General features: G+C 38.9%; 1 protein-coding gene across 1 annotated transcript in view; it reads left to right on the top strand.

The window, feature by feature from the left end:
* BCAS1 (brain enriched myelin associated protein 1) overlaps positions 1 to 23,342 on the top strand; it is a 48,138-nt gene extending 24,796 nt beyond the window's left edge. Inside the window, exons 9-12 of the mRNA XM_054392046.1 lie at positions 7,271 to 7,438; positions 13,646 to 13,711; positions 17,632 to 17,898; positions 23,267 to 23,342. Coding sequence (XP_054248021.1) covers positions 7,271 to 7,438; positions 13,646 to 13,711; positions 17,632 to 17,898; positions 23,267 to 23,341 — 576 coding nt within the window. The 3' untranslated portion in view covers position 23,342. The remainder of the gene's footprint in view (positions 1 to 7,270; positions 7,439 to 13,645; positions 13,712 to 17,631; positions 17,899 to 23,266) is intronic.
* Positions 23,343 to 24,218: the final 876 nt, after the last annotated feature.

Raw genomic sequence — 24,218 nt, 5'->3', positions numbered from 1 at the left:
TTACAGAGTAAATATGCTTGAAAATAATCTAAGATTGAAACATTTGCTGCTTGAGACAATTTTCAGGTACTTAATGAAAGGGAAGTTGTAGAAGAGGGAGAGGGAGAGGTTTTATATAGTTATTGCTACAGAAGCCTCCTCCTTTGAGTAGTCTGGCTTACTTGAAAAAAAGATGGGAAGCAGGAAGTGTGCTGAACATCAGCATGAAGTGAGGGGGGAAAAAAAGCTTTCTGGCAGATGGTTGTATGCAGTTTCAGTGTAAAACCCAGAGTAATAAGTCTAGTCTGAGATTCAGTCATTTCATAATGAAGTAACAATGTCTTTTGTATTTGAAAAAGCATGTAAAAAGGGAACGTTTTCTTGTAGAAAAGTAATGATAAACACTCCTGTGGAGGTGAAATTCGTGGTGATGGCTGTTTGTAAAAAAATCAAATCTGATTCTGTTGGATTTCAAATCTGATTTTGAAACCTTATCTTGGAAGATTAACCCAAATGAATATAGTTATAAATATTTTATTGCTCTGTATAATGTGAGTTCTGTCCACAGTAAACGTCAGCTCCCCATAGCTGGCATTATAGCTAAGTTACTCTAGGTTTAGTTGCCTACTTTGTGTTTATTTAACCTGAATAGCAATCTTCATGAGAAGTCCTGGTATCTCAGACCTCTCAGCTAAAAACCTTCAACCAGAACTGTCTTTTACTTCTGTTTGTTCACAATATTAGCTAAGCATCATCTGCTCGGGTCAGTGAATAGGTAGTGTTGCAAAGCACTCTCTACAACTCCATGGATGTTTTTGTTGCTTCAAAAAATATTAAGAGCTAGTTAAATCATTTATGCAAATGCACCTAACTACAATAGTATGTGAAATCTGAGCTTTGTTAAATGAGCCTGTTGCTGCTTAGGTAGAAATCCTTGGGTGTGGAATCATGATGAGACCAAACTTTTTTGTAAATTTTCTGGAGTATATTTCTGCAGTGGAGAACTGGATTTGGTTCTAGAGATTTTTTTGGGGAAAAAAAATCTGCCTGCTTGAGTGTTGAAACCTTACTTATAAAAGGCTGATGTTGCTTTACTGGATTTTCTTGACAGAGAATGATATTATATTTCCTTTGATGAAAGATATAGTGACCTTGAAGCTAAAAAAAATGAGGATAGATGTTAAAAAAAAAAAAAAAAAAGTCCTTAGAGTACAGGTTAGCCTGAAACTCATCTTGGTTTGAAGTTTGTGTTTGTTTGTTTGTTTGTTTTCTGCAGTGATTCTATCTTTCTTTCTGGCACACTTAGTGTACTACCCTTTTGCTAGGATAGAGAATCAACACTGGCAACTATTCTAAATAGATGCACAATTCAGAGTGGTGTGTAGTTTTTCTTTTGAACTAAAAAATAGCAATGACAACCCTCAGTACATCCACAATTCAGATCCAGCTTCTCTCTTTCCAGGCAATCTCTTAAATATCTACCTTCTGATGAGCTTTCACTTCAAAGTAAAGCTAATGAAGTGCCTGTCAACACATTGCAGTTATGCTCTGACTACAGACAAATAAATATGTAAAAGGAAGAAAAATCCTTATTCAACTTCTCAAATGGAAACCACTTTGATTGTATTTGTCCTGTTTCCTGAACAGTCTGCACAAGAATTCTCATAACTGTTACTCAACTGTTTGTCATCCTAATTTGTTTTGGGTTGGTTTTGTTGTTTCTTTTTTTTTCCTCAAATACTAAGGAATATGAATAGAAAATTGCAGTTAGTAATTTCACATATTTGTGTTGGAAACCTAGTTTCAAGACCTTGTAGATACCTGATCAGAGCAGAAAAACATGGCACTTCATTTATATCTGATCAAAGCATGCCAGTAAATGAGGGAAGAAAGTGACTGAGGGAATATTATTTAGACTGCTCTGTGAATTATCTTTAAAAGTGCAGCTTTTTAATTTTATTTTTTTAAGCTGTAGCAATTCTGTTGCCATACAAACACAGAAAGTCATGCCTTTTTTACTTCATGCACTGGTAATACAAACCACAAACTGGTTAACTATTAAGGGAAGCAGAATAACACTTTTTATAGCTTGAGTCTGCAGCCATACTCCGCCTCAGGAAAGCAAAGATTTGGGTGGAGTGTGTAAGATAAATGTTCAAACTATCCAGGATTTACCAAGCTCCCAAAGTAGCTTACCTGTTCCTGTACTGAAATATACCACCTGTCAGGCAGGGGAAAGGAGATTCTGGATGGGTTTTGCTGTGTAAATGGATGAAGGAACTTGAAAGAGATTTCCCCTGGTTGAGAGAGTGAAGAGGACAATAAGCAATGGGCTTTGGGGAGCTATTTCACAGCCTGACCACTGGCATAGCTGCCAGCCTTACAACAGGGAGGGTCTCTCACCTCCTCAACCCAGTGAATAAAACCAATAGGATTTGTGAGTCAGAACCATGCTCGTGGGCTCTTCACAATCCAGTGTGTTTAACCATAAACTGACAGTGGCAAATATGAACTGGTTAATATTCTGAGATGTCATAGCCCAAGATCTGCTGAGTGGCACCTTCAGGCAGCAGCTGCAGGTCACAAGGGACTTCAGGGTGGAGGTCTGAGAGCATATTAGGGTTAAAGCCAAGCTACCTTAACTGCAGCAACATCTGTCATCTTTGTGTTGGCAAAGGAGGGTAGGAAGGTGAGCTAAAGTCTCTCTAACCCTCCTGCTTCCTGCCTGCGAGTCTATGAGTGGCAGGAACAGATCTCAAGCATAACTGCTCTTTTAAGTGGAAATTTTTTGAGCAAGAGGTCATTTCGCCTATACAGTGTTAAGGTAAAAGAAAAACTGCTCATAAAAAAAAAAAAAAAAGGTATGATACAAGAAAACCAGAAGAACTTTTTCCTGTGGCTAATGAAATGCAGTGGAGTGTGCCAGTTCAGACTCCAGCACAAAATCAAAGCAGGGTATAATGTTTACCACAATTTCGAGATAAGATGGAGCAAGCAACAGGAAGACACCTATCAAAAGTTATCAAGGTCAAAATCTAACTCACACCTTTGTGAGTTAACAATTTTTGTGGAGCCTAGGTGTAGTGTAATGGTGTAGTGATACTTCCCCAAAACAACAGGAGGGTTAGTAGGAACCCAAAGATGACTCAAAGCAGACAAAAACTTTGCACCACAACTGTTTCAAGTAAGCTTATTACTGAGGGAAAAAAAAAAACTAGGGATGCTGTCATTTAAAAGATGAGAGAATGCTTCCCAAACACAGTGAAGTAAAAAGCCTCAGAAAATACTCTTTGAAGACACAACTAGCAAAGGCAAATTAGAAGATTATTCTCAAAAAAAATCCCAAAAACCAACAACAACAACAAAAAACCAAAGGTAACTCTGCTCTGTAATAGAAAGAGCAAAGGATGACACTCATCTTTCTTCAAACAAATATATCTTGAAATGCTTTCTAAGCTTGGCAGAGTGCCTTTAAAATAAAATTAAATAAAATAACCCAGCAGCACTTCTGTCTCTGTGGTGCATAACAAAAATAGCTGCTGACTTAGGCTGAATTTATTATCATTTGTGTCTAAGGAAACTGGAGGCAGAATTTGAACCCCTGGATCCAGCAATCTCAGTTGATGAAATTTATAGGTATAAGGAGAATGTTTATGCATCAAAGACTCGTGAAGCTGATAGAGCTGGGCTGTTTGCAAATTATTATACACAAATTGCAGTTTCTTCCCAAAACTAGTCACAAAACTTGATGTAACTTTTGCTTTTCTCTCAGGTGAAGTAAAGAAACTGAGCCCATTGCTCTAGAGAACAGTTTAGGTTAATGTAACATCATTAAAATTTTATTGACCTCATCTTTGTCAGGCTCTTCCTGTTACACTTTCATTTCCTTCCACAAACACCTTGGTGATTCTCCTGAATGCACAGTTGGATTATTTTTTTCCTAGTTTCTTAAGAGAAATGGGGGAAAATGAAAACTCTGTTCTTAAAAGTATAACAGAAACCTTCTTTGCTGTAAGGAATTTTCCCATCTACCAAGAGACTATGGCATTCTCTGTCTCCCTGAAGTATGCAATATACCATGTCATGTGTTACCAGTCTCCAGGAATCTGCCACCTTGAGCAGTCTTAGAAGAGGATTTTGTGATGTCTCTTGAGTTTCCTTATGTCCCAGCATGCCTGAATTCCTTTACCTGATTGCACAGAAATTGTGGAACCTCCAGTCTTGGAAATATTAAATGCTCAACTTGAAAAGTTTCTCAGCAACATTATGCAGGAAGCTGGATTAGGCCTCCAGAGATGCTTTTGAGATCATAAAATTATAAAGGAAAATCTACAGCATTAGTCAATTCAATCCTACAGAGGGAGATGGGTATACAAGAGAGACCCCTGGTAATAGTTACAAGAAATTTATCATAACATTTTTAATAGCAAGCCTAAGATGATAACCTGTAAGCTCTGCAACAACTTTGATATGGCAAATCAGAGTAACTGCCTTTGGTACATTGTGTACCTAAATTAAATTAATAAATTAAAAAAAAAAAAAAAGTTATTCTAAACCAGGATTTAAACTTTCCTGAGGCCTTCTGTGGAATCCATCGAGAAATGTACAAAAAGTCACTGATTACTTCAGACAAATCAATCTTTCTGAATAGCTGACTATCAGTTATCTCTCTTCTTTATTTAAATAGACAGTGCTTTTCAGAGTTTGGCATTTTGCCCCGGGATGCATTTGTTATCGGTAGTGACACTAACACCATTGCATAGACATAGCTTGCGAGACAAAACTCATTTAGGTTGCAGCTGTAACCATGTAGCAGTAATATGATCCCAAACCGTAATCTTTGAATGATGAGCTCCCAGAAGCTAGGTTGCTGCTTTATTGAGCCACTGTTTCAACTCATGCAATGAATCATTTCCTTCAAGCAAGTAGATGGTGAATTGATTACAGGTATGTGTGAATAGGCAGCGATATAGATTAAAAATATTATAGATTGATTATCTCAACAATGTTCATAAATATAAATTAAATCTGCAATTCCATGGAGAATCAGCCTGTGCTGCAGTCATCTCAGACAGCAGGGGACAAGGAATATTTATTTCCTCATCATTATTCTCCCTCTGCCCCACCCCCAAAATATTCATTTCTTCCACAAAAGAGGAGTAAAGAACAAAGCAAAACCTCTCATGCTGCTAAGTCTGTGGTGAGTTCCCATGTTGCATGTGGGGTCCACTTCAACTGAAAGAATACGATGGAACTAAAAGGCAAAATGCTGAGAGAAAACCACATAAATATAGTGAATGGCTTCTGTATGAAGAACTACATAAATTAGGATTATTTGGGGTTTTTGGCTGACAGCAAGGAAGATGACAGCAGCATACAGAATGACTACCGTTACACAAAAGGTGAACAGGAAAGATCTGTCATTGTTCAAAATAAAAGCAGTGGAGTATCAAATAAAAATATTTAATGACAAATAAAAGTAAAATACATAATAAAAAAAATCATAGCCTAGCTGTAGAACCCGTTGTCATAGAGTGCTACTGGAAGTCAGGAACTTATATCAGCTCAGAAAATGCTGAGCTAAATTTCTGTAGGGAAAATAAAAAATCTATTAGGGGCTACTAAACCAAAGATACTACATGAGAATCACTATTTTGAAACCAAAATTAAAAGCATATGAGGGCAGTAGTACTGCAAGTTGCTGCTGCAGGAGGCATCCATTCTTTGCCACTCTCAGTCAGGAGCTGGGGCTGGAGTGAATCTATGGCATTGTCTCTTAAATTCTCCTTGTGTTCATGTGGCCAAAATTAATTTGGTCAAAATAACCATGAGTATGAATTATGTGTGAAGACTTGTAAGTACATGTAAAAATTGTGAAATGTCCTTCTGGGATTTATATACAGCAGTTCTTGCCTCCAGTAACCACAGCACACATTTCAGTTGGAACTGTGCTGTATTTTTAAGCAGCAGTATGTGTTGAAATGCCAGTACCTGGGGTAACTGCTTCTGTTTGATTTAGTACTGAAGGCTGAGGATGTAACATCCTGGATTTCCAATGTTCTTCACCTCTCTGCTATAGGCTGCAAAGCGACAAAGGGCTTGTCCCACGTCAAATTACCTGGTTATTAGCATATTAGCCCCTTTTCATGGCAGAAAGCAAACACTTTTTTATGCAGTTACAATGGGATGGGAATTAATTAGCAGTTCTTGAGAGGACAGGAGAGTGTTATCTGCCAGGGCACTTATAAAAGGCAGAATAGTCAGCTAAGGAAATGCAAGTTCAGCTGTATCTCCACCTCCTATAGCAGAACTGTGCCTCCTGCTCTCGTATTCTGCTCTGCACAGGTCTGGCTCACTTAAACACATCCAGCATTCCCAGGACAGCCTGAGAAGGCTGTGGAATGAGACATGCAGGAGATTAATCAATAAATCTTATGGGGATCCATATTTCAGAGGAATTTACAAACCACATGCCTGTGATTTAAGTACTCTTATAGTAGAAGGAACTTTCTGGTAATTCACAAAAGCTCAGTGGGACCCAAAATCCTTCTACAAAGGCAATGTTGCTGAGTACCCAGCAGCTTTTCTTGAACTCAGAAGAAGGTCAACACTATCAAAGAGGGTGACTGTGACCCATGAGATTAAATGAAGTAATAGATGAGCTACTTAATTACCTTGTACCTCAAGAAGTCATTTATATCTTTGCAACTGGGAAGAGGAGCTAGTGCTGTGAATGTGACCAGTCTAAGAACGCTGTGGCTGGAACGTTGCACTTTTTTCACTCTCTAAGAAGGGTGCTAAACAGAGCTTTAACAATTAATGAAGTCCATGGTGTGTTTTAATTACTTAATTCAATTCTTTATTTTTTATGCATACTCCTGGGTATGATCATTCTTGCTTGTACTGCTTTTAGCTGCATGTCATCTGCTCATGGCAGATACCACTGTAAATCTTTTTGCTCAAGCAAAAAGCATAATCAAAGATCAATTATTGTGTTTGGGAACTGGTACTGTGGTACAAGAAAGGCTATTTCTTCAGTTTAAACAAGTGCTTAAAGTCCCACCAGCTCATATACTACTTTGAGTTGGAATGAATCAGCTTCCTGAAGAAACCTGGCTAGTTACAGGGGTGCTGAGAATGCTTTCACACCACAGTTGTCCATGATGTTCCAAACCACACTGATGAAGCGCCTTGATGATAACCTCTTTAAAAACAAACAAGCAAAAAACCCTTATTGATTCAGTCTGACTATCTTTTCCACTTTGTCAATATCTTCCAAAAATAACATCAGAACGCATCAGATGAAGCAGAGATTATGAGCAATGAAAAAGCAGATGTGCCTTTGGAAGCTGTGACTCCTGACAAAGATGAGAATATGAGCCCAGAAGCCACAGAAGTGAAACCTAGAAGAGAAGAAAGTAAAACTCCTAAAGCAAACCTGAGGAAGTTTTTTAAACTGGTAAGCAAAGACACTGCGTTTCCAGAATTCAGTGATGTGCTCCCATTAAGGCTTGATGGAGATGGGGCGGTGTCTTTAAAAATCCTTCTAAAATTAGCATCTGTGAGAGTCCAAGGGTGAAGCTGTGCCAATTTCCACAGATATGTGGATATCTTGCACGCTCACCCCTCAGCCCATTGCCCCCGCAGCCTCCACTGATGCCTGCCCCGGGTCCCGGCCCTGGTCCCCCCTGGCTTCCCCCCTGGCTTCCCCCCCGCCCCGGTCCCCCCGCGCATCTCGCGTTCTGCATCTCCCTCTCGTGGCTCGCCTGGGAACGGCCCCGGGGCTGCCACAGCTCCCTGGGCTCCGACCCGTCTTTCCCGCATCGAGGTGACCCGTGACTTTTGAAAAGGGGAATGCCACAGTAGCATTCGTAAGTGCCACCGAAGAAGCCTTCAGTTTCACAAACAGCTTCCTCGGGGTGATGCGAGATGTGCCTACAGGTGTGTTAACTCCCAGCCACGGCAGCACTGCTGTCCCAGCTCTGTGCCTTTCTAAGTCCTGGGCTTGCTTCAGGGAGGTATATTTTCGGTAGTGAAACATTTATTTTATTTTTTTGACAGCTTTAGGCTGGCTAAACTGGCAGGTAATAGGATACAATTGCTAATGACACATGAGATAGAAAAATTAAAGACACAAAGTAGAATCTAATCCTCATTCCCAGAACACTGGAGAGAGGAAGGAAACCACCAAGGTGATAAGGTGGCTTGCTGTCATCCTGTGGTTATAGGCATGAAGTTGTCCTGATGCTTTTGTGTGCTAGCAACAGCCAGACTCTCTTCCTCAAAAGAGTTCAGAAAAGTGGCCAAGAAAGAAAATAACCTAAGTCTAGAATTAACACTTCTCTGTTTAAAATTGTAGCAGGCCTTGAGGATTTCTGTAGTAATTGATCTATTTTGGCATGGTTTACAAATGTGTATGGAAGATTTCTATTTTTAATCAATGCTCTTCTGTTTTCAGGCAGCTACATGGGTGTGGGTGTCAGAGTAGCTTATGCATTAAAATTTTAAAAATGTAATTTCTTACAGCACAATGCAATAAATAGCCCAGGCTGGCTACTCACAGGTGCTTGCTGGTACATACAGCTGTGAACAGTCACATTGCCAAAGGTTAAAATTTGTAAGTCAGCTCACAGAAGGTACATACAACCTCCCAAATCCTGATTTTTTTTTTTTTTTATTATTATTTCCAAAATATTGGAGTTTGAGCTGAAGATAGATTGGGCTATCTTCAGCTCAACACACTTTTTGTTCTTCAGAGTTATTTTACTGCATAGCCATTCCAGTGTATTTGAGGATCCAAGCTAAAATTCTTAGTATCAGCCAAGAACTTTGCACCCACATAAAATTTTATAAAATTAGTCACTTTGGGAAAATCTCAACCTTTTTTCTAAATCCAGGGAGACTTGTGGTCATCCTGCATAGAGGATTGTCACCATGGTACATTCTGGGCATGCAGAAGGTGACTCAGGGCCAGTGTATATTAAGGAATAACATCTGTTTCAAACAGAATTTCAGATCATCTCAGCCTACCAAAAAAACCAGCATTGATTAAAAAAACCAAAGCTATTCCACATCCACATTAGTCACCATGGAAATAAACAGAAGTGTGTTAAAAGCAGTAAATGTTACACTGCCCTAATCAGGGCAGGAGTTAAATCCAGATTTTGGCCTAGAAAGAGAGAATTAGTGTGTAGGCAAACTTCAGCCTATCCAGGAAACAGCTGTATTAACTGTGTAACTAGTTTTGCAGCTTTTTGAAACCTCTAGTATTCATCTGCTCGACTTTTGGCCATCAATTTCCAAGCAGATTGTGGATTATTTTAGTAAATTTATTGTCCTTGAAGTGTGTCCCAGGCTGTTTCCTCTGAAAAACTTCTGGATTACTGGATCAATGCCATGCTGTTACACACAGTCAGAGCTATGTAGCTGCCCTACAGCTTCAGTCAGTGTTTCTCATTCCTAAGGCAGACAGAAGGATTCTAAGCCACTACTAAGCAAGTAGCTTCTGTAAAGCTTTGAAACTAGTTGTAAGTGCTGAAAATGCACAAAATGTTTGAGACTCCAACACAGGCTTGATTTTTCCTCACAAGGAAAAGACAGATAAGCTCCAGTTCTATGGGGCTGAGAACTAAGTACTTCAGAGTTGTCTAATAGGGCACTTCTGCTCAGAATAGCTGTACTGGCAGCCTGTCTCCTGGAAGGTATAATTTCCAGTCATAAAAGGTCACTTTTTACCGTAGTTTTGTCTTGAGGTCTGGCTACTCTACAGTAACAGCCATAAAGTGGAGGAATTGTGGAGCCAGCTTTGCAATTGCCAGCCCATGGACTGGAAGCAGCATAATTCTGGCACCATGGAGCTCAGTGCAGAGCAATTTGCACGTTTTGGGGGGCTACCATTTGCAGCCTCCCCAGTTCTCATGCTAATGTCATTGGTCTTCTCTTCCTGCTAACCCTAGTTAATTTAAAACTAACTCAAACATATGAGAGTTTACACTGCAGCTCTGGCCACAGCATAAATGTACATTTGAGATGCACAGTAAAGGGTCTGATATCAGCCCAACCCCTTGCACCTTCTACCTGTGTGAGGACCTCAGTCCTTAGCACCTCTTAAGTGAGGCACTGGGGATAAAATTATGTCTTCTTGTGTTTGCATCTCTTCAACCTCTTTCACCTGCAAATCTGGACCAGCCTCAGCCAATACCTGGATGTACCTTGTGGTGTTCCACCTCCCACAGGTGACAGTGGGGAAAGAGATTCCTGGAGGTGTGGGAAAATGCCTTGAAGTGACATCAGAGCCTGTACAAACCATGCCATCCATGTGAGGCAGGTCACTCAGCCAGCCAGCAGGTGCTCTTGGAGCACTTCTTCCTTGTTGCAGGTGGAGCAGGCCGTGAATTCTTGTAAGATAGAATCTCACTAAGCACAGGTACTTATGGTCTCTGAAACAAACCATGCCTGTCGGTGAGAAGGAATGTGGCAGGACTTCTTTGATAAAATCCAGGCTTCTGTTTACTGATACACTTTATTATTTAGCCTCCATTCTGGCAATAGGTGTATAATTGCTCTGGCTACAAAAAGATATTGGCTTGTAATTTTACATTAATAAGATTGTTTATTGGGTTTCTCTTCCTCCTGCAGAAGATGATCCTAAAGTATTCTGATAACATCCACAGCTATGTTACATGGGTCAGCCACCCAAGTGTCTAAGACAAGGTAGCTTATCCTCTTGGGATTCAAGTCTGGGACTCCAAAACTAAGTTTAATTCCACTTCAGTCTTTTGTAAGCCTCAGACAGGCAAGTTAGTTATTCTTCATGTGCCTCAGTCATGATGTGCTCTGCTCAGAGAGCACAAGAGTAGTCTGACTGCAAGACATTTAGATCCATAGCACCATAGTTGTCACTACTGACACAAGTACAGGCATCCTGAAAGCTAGGGGTAATTTACTTTGGAAAAGACAGTGTATATCTCAAAGGCTGCCTGCTGATTTGCTCATTACAGACATCTCTTCTTATTTGTGATGAATTGTTTGCAATTACAAGGGTCACGAAACTCACTGCTGTGGTTAACATGGGAGAGGGTTAACTAATGCTAAAAAAAGCTATTGGGAAATTATAGAAAGGCACAAAGTATTAGTTTAAAGCCCTGTGATTCAGTAAGAGATGAAGAAATACCACTGCTCTTTTATCTAAGCCACACCTATGTGAATGTGAAGTCTTGTGCTTCCGGATGAAAGTTACTCATGCCTCGTTAATCAAAACCAAACAGCTATCTTATCATTTATCAGACCCAATGCACATGTCTTGACAGCAGTGGATGCTTCTGAGCTAGTTATGCCAGGTTCCCTTTAAGGGTACCAGTTAGAGGTGAGCAGGTCTGAGAGCTCCTTAGTATTGAGGACATGTCAGATGATGTGAGACCTGAATGTTTCTGCTTTTCTCCATGGAATATAGAGAGATGTAAAGCTAAGTAAGATAAATCTCTTCAAAATTAGATATTTTGTGGAGACAAGAAAGGTGTAAAAATGATGCTTTTTTTTTTTTTTTTTAATCATCATGATCAGAATTGCCAACTTTAAACTGAGGCTGTAGTCCTTGTCCTCAGCCGGAAAGTAGACTGGCAGCATGGTTGGTCTGAGATGGCATTGAGTATGGTCTCTGCAAATAAAATGTCCTATTTCTGGGTTAATGAATATTCTCTCAAGGAGAATATATCCTCCTGGAATAACAAAACCAGGTTTTTTCCAAATTGCCAGCAGTGTGTGTGCTAGCCTTCTTCCTCATGTAAATTTCGACATAACAAATGCCATTTGGATTTGAGAATAACTATTTCATGTCTCCCAACTTAATTTTCCTTCATTATTCATGAAAACGTAGCAAACCTAATGCTTGTCCCTATCCTCCTCCATTTAATGATATGCTGATCCACCCTTAGTGCTGCAGAAGGCAGAAAACCCTTTCAAGAAGCTTTCAGCAGCAGCAATTCTAAATAACCAAAGGCAAGGACAAGAGGTCAGTAGTGCTCTAGAGAGAAATCCTTGTGATCATTACGTACACGTTTTACTGAAGGCAAGAGGGAACTTCATGTAGACAAGACTTCAAGGTCTTTACTTTGTAATTTGTGTTCTGGCTTTAAAACAAAACAAAACAAAAAGATATATTAATAAAGGTTGGCTAAAGCACAGTTTATTCTTTTTATTTCCCTTGGGAAAAAAAGTAACAAAGTGCTTGCTGTTACAACAATTTTTTTTTCCTTTATGAAGACATTTAAAGATTTGCTGAAATAGAAATGCAAACCAGATCTTATCACAATACCTCTTCATACACTCTGGACTGAGTTTCTATCCTGTAATGTTAAGACAGACCGCACTGTGCTTCCTCCCTTCCATTTCTGCAACCTCTTGTACAGATAAAGAGTCATGAGCATAAACATGCAAGAGACCATGCAGCAGTATGTTCCAGAAAGAGATTTTTTCCCACCATTTGTGACAAATAATGATTTGTCATGGAGTGCTATAGTCTTCTCTCGTGCTACTGCTATGTATTGATTTTCTGTGGTTTTATAGGAAAATCAGAGTATGAGATAGGTCCTGGCAGCAACATCATACATACGATCAAGATGATGCTGCTGTGCTTCAAGTAACAAATCTACAAGCTGCAGAAAACCACAAACCCGCCTGATCTATCTTTAGAACAAAAGTCACATCCTTTCATTGTTTTCATTGAACTTATGCAATGAAAAATGACATTTAAATTTGGGGGCTTTGAAATTCTGGAGTTTATTTTGTGCTTTTCTGCTAAGCTCTTGTGGATTATATGGCACTCAGGAGAATGCCACATTGAACCCTCTGACACGCTTTTTAATTAGACGTGTGCATACTACTCCTTTTGTTTCTTAATATAGTAATAATTTTAACTAACCCTTGTCACAAATCTCATAATTGCTTCTCATCGAGCTGAGCTTTTTATGCCAAACAGGTTTTTTCTCATTTTTAAGCCTAGGTGGAAGGTTGGACCTTAAAGACACATTTCAGAGTCAAGGTTTGCTTAGAATGATCTGCTGGCGACTCCACCTCAGGGCCTGCCCTGATTATCTGGGCTGGGAAGACTGGGCACCAAGAAGGGCCATTACCTAGATGTGTAGAAAGAGAAGGCATAAACAGGAAAACAAAACTTGTGAAAAATGAATGCTGATGGTAAAATATCAAAATATATCCATGAAGCTGAGGGGGTTTTAATTATTCACAAGATATGCACTTGGTAGGATCATTAAATAGAAAGGAAGTCCCACTAGATTTTGTAAGACTGATTTGCCTCTGCAAAGCAAGGAAAAGCTCTTTCCTAGAAAACTACAGTGGCAGGGCTGATAGCACTGTGTTGTTTACTGGCTGATAGGATCTCTGGTCCACTGAGACCTCATTCATATTTCTCAGGTCTTAATGGGAAAATTGACTTGCCAGAGATAATCACTTCACAGAGGCAAGAACTAGGAAAAGTCTACCTAGAAGATGTGGGTGTTTCAGAAGTGTTGGCAGAGTTTCTGAAGTGTCTGGTTTTGGTTTAGTGTTGCGAAGAGCAACCTTAAAGCAAACTTCACAGGTTTTCATGCTGAATTAATGCCTCAAACAGGAACTCGGTTAGAAGTCCTATAATCCTTTGTTATTTTAGTCAGTCAAGGGTGATGGATGGACAACCAGTTCAGAAGAGGTAAATGGCCCAAGCCCCAGTCACCAAGTAAGTCTCTGGATTTTCTCTTCTTCTGGTGATGGGTTGTTGCCACCTATTTCCATACAAACAACTTTAGATTTTTAAATGTAAAAATCACAGAAATAAAAGTGCTACATGCTCACTGTGCTTCATACGTGTACATATTTCTTGTCTATTTTACCTATTAATACTATTAAACAAGGTTTTGAAGGGCTACTATTAGTTTTTTTTGGTTTTGTTTATTTGTTTTTAATGCTTTTGTCCAGGTGTGTTCATTTTCTTACAATTAGTGGGGGTTTGTTCGTTTTATTCCTATCCCTCTTGCTATTACTTTACTTTCTGCATGTACCTTGGCTTAGGTAGTGAAACTAAATACACACAGCTAGAAAAAATTTACTTTGCTGATTTACTTGTCTGCTGAGGAATGATCATTTAGGTGGAAACTCTAAGGAGAAATGAAAGTGAGAATGAAAACCATTCACTGTATTTTAACAAAAGCCAGGAAATAATTTTTTTGTGTATTCTGCTTTTGTTCATTCTGTGTTCATAAAATCTAACCCAAAACTTCAGAGACGCAACCTTGGCATTATATTCTTTATGGCTTTAAAAATGCTTCAGAAACATCACATTTTCATTAGAAATGCAAATATTTTTTTCTGAGTCAAACCCTCCTCCACTGCAAGTCAAGATATCCCAAGTAATTACATTCAGTAATAAGGGATTACACACAGGCTCTATATATGGATATAGAGCTTCTTTTGACCTAAGAGCAAAACTGAAGCTGTACTGAAAATTGACCTTCCAGAATTTCCTTTTTTATTTTCCCTTTTAATTAATGTTAAAAGTATTTTGTCCCTCTTCCTGTTTTCCTGATGTCACATGATACTAAGATTAATCTTTATGAATTCTGTCTCTAAAAGCATCCCAAATATAGAAGGTCTAATGACATTTATTGCTTCTTTCATACTACAGCTTCGTGAAATGATCTGAGTAAATGACTAGAAGTTACAGACATGGCTCCACTTATTATTTTAATTATCAGCCAGTTTCCTTCAATTTTTTTTTAACTCAACTTATTAGTCATCTTTTCCTTGTGCTGGTGTAAATTAGCACAGTTTTATTAGACAGAAGAGTTCATAGAAGACTGTATCTGCTGATGACTTTTTTCTTTATTAGGATTTCTGTGAAATAATCTTCTTAAATTGTGCTATTGCAGCTCTGGAGTGCTGTGATTCTTCTTCACATTCCATCACTGCCATTCTGTATGCAATAGAAGTGCATTACAACAGTGATCCAGAACCTGCAGAAATGTAGGGATCTGCCTTTTTACACTTGAATAGCAGCCTTGCAACAAGGTCTTCTGTAACACTATGGGGAAAAGTACCATACTGTTAATCTTTTTTTTTTTTTTTCCTAGTGGCACTGTTAGTGCTGAGGCAAAAGCAATCTGTCAGGTGCAGATCACCCTTTGGAATAAGAAACATTAACATGTTTCATTATTCATAGGCTTCACTTTGTGTTTCCTGAGCTGCTCCCATCAATATAAAATATGCCAATTTCCTGCCTTTCAAGGTTAATATGAAACACCTCAAAGAGATTATCTGATTGGATTTTTTTTTTCCTTATTTTGCCTGGAAAATGTGTCATGAATACATTTTTTAGCTGTTTTGTTTGACTAACTTCAAAGGCTAAAACCTGCTCACAGAAATAGTCCTGTTGCATCCTATTCAGATTTGGCTGCAGTAGGGTAACTATGAGGCACCTACACAATCAAACATGTGTGCTGAAGAAGACTCTGATTCTACACCCACAGAGTCAACCCACAGATTTCATAGAATGTTAATAGGGGCTGGAAGTTGTTCTGGCACCTGTGATCTCTCACACGTATGCAGTCTCACAGCAGTATTCTGGGCACTGTGGTTATTTTTGAATTGAATGTTCACATTTGCAATTGTACCTAAGAGAAACATTTCAAAAGCAAATGAAGGCAAATAAGAGTAAGAAGGATTTTGTCAAACTAACTGACAGGTTCAGCAACTGAGAACTTCCCATCTGATAGTTAAAATGAGTCAGAGAGACAGAATTAAACTTGGGGTTGTGAAGTTCTGTTTATCCTTGTGCTGGCAAAGAATCATAGAATACCAGGTTAGAAGGGACTTCAAGGATTACCTTGACCAACCATTCTTGGCAAAAGCATGGTCTAGACAAGATGGCCCAGAACCCTGCATAGCTGGATCCTAAAACTCCCCAGTGTTGGGGAATCCAACAACTCCCTGGGCAGAGCTTGCACACTCAGAAGTGTGTCCAAGAAGGTCTTTCTCCTGAAGCAAGGTGAACAAGATGCAGGCAGTGTGCAGTGCTTGTGCAGCCCCAGATGAGAGTTCTCCTCTACTCTTGTATTATTGAATTTACTTTAATAAACTATTGACATTCAGATGGTGCCTATATGGGGTTACTGATCACCTGCATCCCTGGGTGTCATGTGCTGTCTTCATGTATCTCCTGCAGAACTAGAGCAAAGACTAGCTTCATGACTGGTTGGGGGTTTTTAAGTCTAAAAGAAGAAAAATCCAGTTGTAAGTAAATATATAGCCACATCTGTCTGTCCTTTGGAGAAAGAAATAATCAGATACAAGCAAATACTTTGTCAGGGACTCAAGCTAACTGGTCAAGACTGAATGGATTACATAGTTGCAGGTTCTACAATTTAAACGTTGGGACTTTTTGAAGATTAGTTGGGGAAGAAAGGTGAATCAAGTTTAAAACGTCAGTGGTAGTATTGCCACCCTCTCTCACTCTTGTTTCCCCAAAATTACAGTGTCTTGAGGTTTGTTTTTTTTTTTTTTTAATAGACATGAGAGATGTATTTGCATTGTATTTCTCTAGAATTTCTGCTTTCAGGTTTTTCTCTGAAAATATGACATCTAAAAACGTATTTGTTTTTAATGAAAGCTAAGCTTGTCATTTAAATATATAACCCTAAGATTTAGAGGACTACCAAATATTTCAAAGCTAATGGCAAAATCCCTGAAGTTGGAAAAAATAACACATTAAGCTCTGTGCTGTGCCCTGCAGGAAGATGTAAGATTTCCAGCTTTTCACGGTAGATGTGTGTGCCAGTTTAATTATTGTTTTAATAAATAACACAATAAGATTTTTTTTTTTTTTGCATAAGAAAAAGAAAAGCACATTTGCAAACAGATCTCCTAGAAAAACCATAGCTAGTCATTTGTTACTCTGTAAACAGTGACAGTTTCTTTGTCTTATCCTTTGTTTGCCATATCTGTTTTTTCTCTTGTGAACTTCAAACATAGCCCGTATTTGTCTGAGTTTCAGAATCTTTTCCTTTGCTATAACAGGTGCTCTGTCATTGTGTCTTTGGAATATTTGTTATCTCTTCTTTTGCACTTGTACATGAAATTTTCTATGATGCTGTGGCCTTCCATAGCCAAACCCTGCATTGTTATTTTTTTGGTGGAGTGTTGCGGTTCTCCAGCAGACTTTATTTTGTCCTTTTCTTTATGGTCTCTTTTACTTTTTTTTCTGTCCTAAATCTTTCCCTTATATTTTTTTTGGGTGCTTTAACACCCTGGGATGCAAAAGGCTGGCAGTCTCAGGTGGCAGTGGATGTTTGTGACTGTGCATCTTTCCATGCATATTCTCTGCCTCCTGAAACAGCTTCAGCATAGACATATGTGTAAATAAAGTAAGTCTGTGCAGGGATGATTTGAGCTTGCAGTCTTTGTAAGTAATTGTGTCAGCTCCCTGGGAGTCCTTCCCTAAGCCAAGGCTGCAGGAGTTTGTCCCAAACTCTGTAAATGCAAACCTGTTGGACAGCAGGATTTCTCCCTGCCAGGTGGCCTTTCATTTTTTAATATATTTATAGATTGCCTTCCAAAATGTTTACATTTCACACTAAAAATAACCATTGTTTGAAACTGCTTTAGACATTAACCTCCACAGAGAGGCCAGTTGCCCCAGCTGAAAGTGAACCTGTGGGCCAAAAGAGCAAAGAGAGTTCAAAAGACAAGAAGTCTACAGTGGAGCTGAGCAAGCAGAAAGGCAGCAAACAGGAAACCAGGGAGCAGCCAGACTCCAGGGAGCAGCAAGCGACCGAGACCGACTCCATCCAGAACGGAGGAGATGCTTCAAAGGAACCCTCCTTCAAGAAGACAGAGAAGAGGCAGTCACTTGGAGGGTTTTTTAAGGGCCTTGTACGTTAAGTTGATCTTATCTTTTTAGTCATTTTTTCAGCTGATTTAAGCACCCAGCCTGCAAGCTGTTACCAGTGCGAGATTTGTGCTCAGATGCTGTGCAGCTTGCAGGACTAAGGCCAAACAACAAGCTTTTGGGCTAAGGCAAGAAAACTTGGGCCCCAGGGTATTGATTCATAGGCAGGTATGGTTTACTATGAGAGCGCTATAATTGTTCCCACACCTCTGTTTTAGAGGTTCTTGCCTTGGCTACTAGGATGACTCAACTGTTCCTTTAGCAAGTACTGAACCACCTACAAATTACAGTGTGTTTATTAAGGAAAAGTGGAGGTGGTGCCAGTTTGCCAGAGATGCCTGTGTGATGGTGGTTCAGCACAGCTGGGACGTCTCTGAAAGCTGAGAAATCCCTGCAAGCAAAAACTCAAGGTAGACCACTGGGTGGGTGGGGAACCATAATAGTGGTCACAAGATAAGCACCTTGTGTTAGCCATCAGTTATAGAGTATTTAAAGCACGTAGATAAATGTGCATGGTGTTTTTTTTCTTCTGGCTTTATTTTGTTACATCTTACCCTAAATTTGCTGTGCCCCCTCCACTGAAACTTGAAATGTAGAAGCAAAATAACTCAGTGTGCTAGGAATCAGGGTTTCTAGAAGGTTTGGTGCTACTGATGGAGCTAGTGGCTCCTCAGAGCATTCTATACATGAAAACTTTATTTTTTCCTTTGTGCATACTCAGGGGCCAATGCAGAAACAAAAGCACAGATTAAACCTGGGACTGCCTCTCAAGGCCTCTGCTAGAAGGCTGATTTCCATCACTTTTTATAAATCAGTTGGAAGGATACAGTTTGTTCCTCTTTCCTCACACTGTCACAGTAGCAATGAATACACAGAGCTATGGGGTCATTTTTGGCATCTTTTGGAAACCTCATATGTAATCTGAGCTTCATCACAAATCTCAGGTAATGTAAAGAACTTAAAGAGATTTGACTGTTTCCTGCAATGATTCCTGGTAAATCTGGCCCTCCTCCCTCCCTACCCTGCTTCTAAAGAAAGAAAAAGACAGTCCTGAAAGAAGAAAAGTCAAGAGATACAGATTGAAAAGTTAACACAGATGTGAAAATTAGCCCTATTAGGACACTAGGTTGCAAAGTTAGGCTGCCATGCAGAGCATTATGACTCATTCAGAGGCAGATGTTTTTCCACGTCGAAAGAAGCGTTTAATTTGCACACATTTCACAGAATTACTACATATCCTACAGAGGGCAATTTGCATTACCAAAATAATCACATATTAGAAGGGGAATTAAGAACAAAAGAAAAATAACTTTCTGCAATATCAATTAGCAACAATTTAGCCACTTCTGCTTTCTGTTTCATCCCATTGTTCTGGGGTAAAATCCTGATCCACTACAAAATCAGCTGGATTTTCCTGTAGTTTCAATTGAACAAGGAAGTCTTGGAGTTCACCTAGAGTAACTACTAACTTGCACTGGTGTCCACTCCTCTTAGCTCCCAGTAAAGTCAAGAGAAGAAATCTTTTTGCTTAATGCAATGTGAAAAGGTCAGGGTAATATTTTATTACGTATCTGTGAATTATGTTAGCTGACTGAAGTTATCCAATGCACATTTGTGTGCACTTCTCTTTCCTCAATGCCTTTGCCTCCAATTTCTGTTTGAAATTTCCACTGTGCAGTGGTGCATGTAGGTAACATCTGATCCATGCTCACCACCACGGTGTGTAGGTGTTGTATCCTGCTGTGGCTATTGGCAATCTCTTCCCAGCACTGAAATCAGGAGTTCTCTTACTTAAACCACTCAAACATATCTCTTATGTCAGCTGGAGGGGAGGAAGATAGCCACATTTTTCTAGCATAGATTATCAAGAAATGGGGTAAATGTTAACTACTTCTATTATTGCTGGAGATAATTGAGATTTGTTTCTCTGGCCTGGAGATATTTGTTGAAATTAAACACTGAGAGACCTCCTTTGTCAAAGCTCTCTCTGTAGATACTGTGTGAAAAAGTGTTTGCCTCTTGACAAGTGCACTTCATTTTGTACAGTGTCATTCACCCAAGCTGTATCAAAAAAAAAAAAAAAATCTCATAGAGGTTAGCAATAGATACAAATTTAGAATTATTCCAGAAAGGGAGATATGAGGAAGTAGAAGCTTATGAGAAAAAATGCTTTCCAAGTGCAAGTTCATGAAAGACTCAGAGAGAGGCAGGAAAAATGTCTCAACTGAAACAGCAAGGAAAAGCTTTTTGATCGAGAGTAGAGATTGTGTAGAAGTAAAAAAGACCATTTTGGGAAAAAAATGCAGAATAAATGTAGAAGTAGAGATGTTCTGTGAGATATTCTTCTTGCTTGAGTAGTATGCCAGACAGTTTGGCTCTATAGTCCCCTATCTTCTGTTCCAGTTATAGAGGATAGCAGTTTCTCTCTCCCATTAACAAAAGATGGCACTTACCATAAAATACTTTTTTTTTTCTTTTTTTTTTCTTTTTTTTTTTGTGCTTTTTTTTTAACAGTATAGCTGATTTGGTCAGTTTATTGTGCTTTTTATCTGAGAGAAAACAAACGAACAAAGAAAATCACAACAATGAGGTCTAGTATGGAAAATATCTCACAGAAAAATGACTACCTCTTTTAAAATATCTCCAAGGTTACCCACAACTAAGAGACCTAGTTCTGCAATGCTACTAAAAAAAAAAAACAAACTACACATCTAGGTGATCATACTAAGTCCCAGGAAGGTGTAATCATTAATCTAAAAGTATTAGATCACACACAAACCAATGCCAAAATTTCAGTTTCAAGATAACAGCTCAAATATCTGGTAACAACTCAGCAGAAATATTAAGCCTGCTAGTAAAATGGAAACAGGGGATATTTAACAGGGGATCCAGCAGACTTCACTCGCTCACATAACCTGTGCACACCAAGCTCCTCATAAATTCTCATGAGCTATTTCAATAACAGCTATTTTAACACTGCTCTCTCCTGAATCTGATTCCTCTGGGAAAGGGCACAGAGTAAGAGGATGTCACAGAACAGGAATGCAGCTGACACACTGCAGTTCAAGCATCTGCTCACAGTTGGGCTAACAAATGCTAAAACTTTCAATACAAATGGAGCCACTTACACAAGCAAACAGTGTTACGGCTCGGCTGTGTGGGTTTAGCACAGACGATAAGGTTCAGTGGTTGTTCCTATGGTAAAAGAGATTAATTTATAAACTATATAAAATGCAAAGGTATTTAGTGAGTCTTAGAAAGATTAGATTAGAAAAAAAAAAGAAAGAAAAAAGGATTAATGACATTGTTGTCTGAGCTGGAATAACTCATACTTAAGTTGTCAGAAGCTAGGAGTGCTTAGCATGTGGAAACTATTCTGCCCTATTCTGATCAGAGTATCTGGTATACTGACACGAACTTCTCCTGGGCACAAGCTGGGAAAAAAAATATCCTCTAATACCATAACACTTCTCTGTGAGCGCTTTAAAGTGCTCTGCCCAAAACAATACATTCCACTTTAGCCATCACAAATATAGGGAACTTCACTGTGATGAAAGGGGTTATGCAAAGTAACCGAGAGCAAGGTGTGAGCTGGTGCTACCTGTGCTTCTGAATCTCAGGGCAGAGCTGGAATTTGCCCGTTAAAAGGGCAGGAACAAAGTTCTTTATTTCACACTGGGTTTGGAAATTCCAGTTTGACAAGAATTATCAGACAAGCTCCCTCAAAGCTTCCTGCTTTAATCAGCAACCACTTTGAAAATGGGTGCAGCAGGGAGACTGTGGTATAAGCAATTAAGATACTTCTTCAAATGTGCTAAATGAGTCAAAATGGGGATTATCTCAAATGAGCTCCTGCTCTACTTCTCCCTCCCACCTATTTTAGGAGAAATGGCAAGTAGTATCATCTTGTTTCCTAGATCAGTCTAGAACTGGCTCAATATGTGCATTCATCAGGCAGGAACAGCCACAGTTTACAAGCTCCATTACCCTTGTAATGTGGGAAACCTTTTATCTAGTGTGTAGGCTTTTAGGTTTGCTAGATGATTTTGGAATTACTAGCTTGTTTGGTTTGGGTTTTTTTTTTTTTGGTATGTGTTCTATTTGCTGCTCTATGTAAATGGCCAAAAAAAAAAGCCCCATTATTCTATTCTAGATCATCTTTCAAATTCAACAGCTGTAAGGAGAAGCAAACCTCTTGCTCTCAGATGAGCTGTACAAAATTTCAGTTAGTTTTTGGCTGCTCTTTTTTTATACTTAGGTTTTCAAAGGTGAAAAAATAAAAGAATATCAGTGAGGTGGAGTCTAATCAATATTAAAAAAAAGCCCACACACACACAAAGAAAAAAGCACAACACTGTTTTTGCTTCCCTGAAAGGGATGAGGAAGTTGAGATCTGTCATACTACCAGTCTGACACAGAGTAGTCCTATGGTATCCTGAACTGATGAGTCAGGTTTCCAGTGTGAAACGTAGTGTGTTAAAGGACAATTCACATGTGATTCCACACAGTTCCTATTGTAGGGAAAGCACACAGCAGTCACCTTTAGCTTTGTCATGGTGTTTTTTCTGTTTAGCAAGTAATGGTTTAGGCATCTGTCTACAAAGAGGATTGGCAGCCTATGCAATGTTAAGTGACCTTTGAAACAGTGGTTGGAGACCCATTTTGCTATTATGTTCTGAAGTTTCAATGGCTTCGAGGCCAGTAAAATTAGGTCAACGCATCTTAAACTAAAGCCAAATTTTTATCAGTTACTAGTCAAAAGTTTAGATGGTATAGCTAGATCTATGCATTTACTTCATCTAAGCCAGATTAGTACCTTGAACTGATTCCAAAACCAGAATTATATTTGTAGTGTAAAAAAGCTTTATTACTCTGGCATTGTCAAATACCTGTCATGCATAAAAGTGTTTAATGTTCCTTTAACTTAGAGCAGACCAAGGCTGGCTATAATACACTATTAATCATGCCTGAAGGACTCTTAGCATGGTTTCAGTGAACCATTTAAGCTAGGGAAAATCTAGAGAAAGTTATGCCAAAAATACAATACTACAGGTACACAGCAACACGTCTCTGGTATGTCAGTCTGGTTTGTAAAGACAATTGCTTCCCATGTGAACAGGGAAAATAATATTAAAATAACCAACACTTTCAGGCAAAGTCATAGGCAGTAGCTTTCTGGGATTGTCTACACTCTTGTCTATTCATGTTTAATAATTAAAGTTTAAATTAAGAAAAGCAGAGAGGTGAAATGAGTAGAAAGAATCTTATAGTAAAACTCCAACAAATAATCTCAGACTTAGTTGTTCTGAAGTATTTGAGAATTTTTATAAATTTCTGTATCTTATTTCACAGGGCTCCAAAAGGATGTCTGATGCAGAAGTGCAAACAGATCCAGTGTCTATCCTACCTGCTGGGAAATCCAAGTAATGAATACACTTGGCTGCTGAAGGATCAGCAGCTCTCTGTAAACTCCCTTGCAGTAGAGATGACTCATTATTTTCCTTTACATGGCTGTCATCAGATGCCTGAGGCTAAAGCAAACACTGGTGTATCATTTATGGTATATCATTTACAGGATTTGTTCATTAGATGTTAGAAAGCAACTCTAAAGATCATTGAGCAATGTGTAGTATATTTAAAGAAAGGTCATGTGGATGATTTTAAGTCTATAGAGGGTAGAGTATGTAAGGTAAGAAAGTGGCAGTGAATTAAATAAATGGCAGAAAAAAATGCATGTGACAAAGGAATGCAGTTTGTGCAGCAAGGCATGAGCAACAAATCCTCAGCTTTAGAGAGCTTTAAAGCAGCCAGGAAAAAAGAATCTCCTTTGATAAATGTTATACTTAAGTGTAAAAACATCCAAGTTACCTTTTATGGTTTTCAATAGAGCTGAAATTATCAAAAAGTCTGCAGTATAATAGAATCAGTGGTTATAAAGTTATGCTTCATATTGGTTATTAATGTAAATTAAAATGCTAAAATGCAAAGGCTTTACACGATTGAAACAACTTCTCTCTTGTCTTGATAAGGTGGGATAACTAATTAAAAACTATTTAAGGTTCTAATAGGAACACAAGGGGGCACTGTCGTAGTCCCACCCCCCCACATACACACACATCCCCTGTCCTAACTCCAAGGCTGTACCTACAATCCTGTTATTAATGTTTTTTCAGATGGTAGGAAACTTGTTTCATCTGATATTTGTTTGTATCCATACTTGCAATTAATCCTAATGAAAAACAAAATTAAGGCTGTTCATGCACCTCCCTGCTTCACAAGACTCCTTTAGTAACTGTAGCTAACA

Source organism: Indicator indicator, chromosome 24 (genome assembly GCF_027791375.1).
Source record: "Indicator indicator isolate 239-I01 chromosome 24, UM_Iind_1.1, whole genome shotgun sequence".
Classification (NCBI taxonomy): Eukaryota; Metazoa; Chordata; class Aves; order Piciformes; family Indicatoridae; genus Indicator; species Indicator indicator.
Note: the sequence above shows the minus strand (reverse complement) of the source record. Positions and strands in the feature narration are given on the sequence as shown.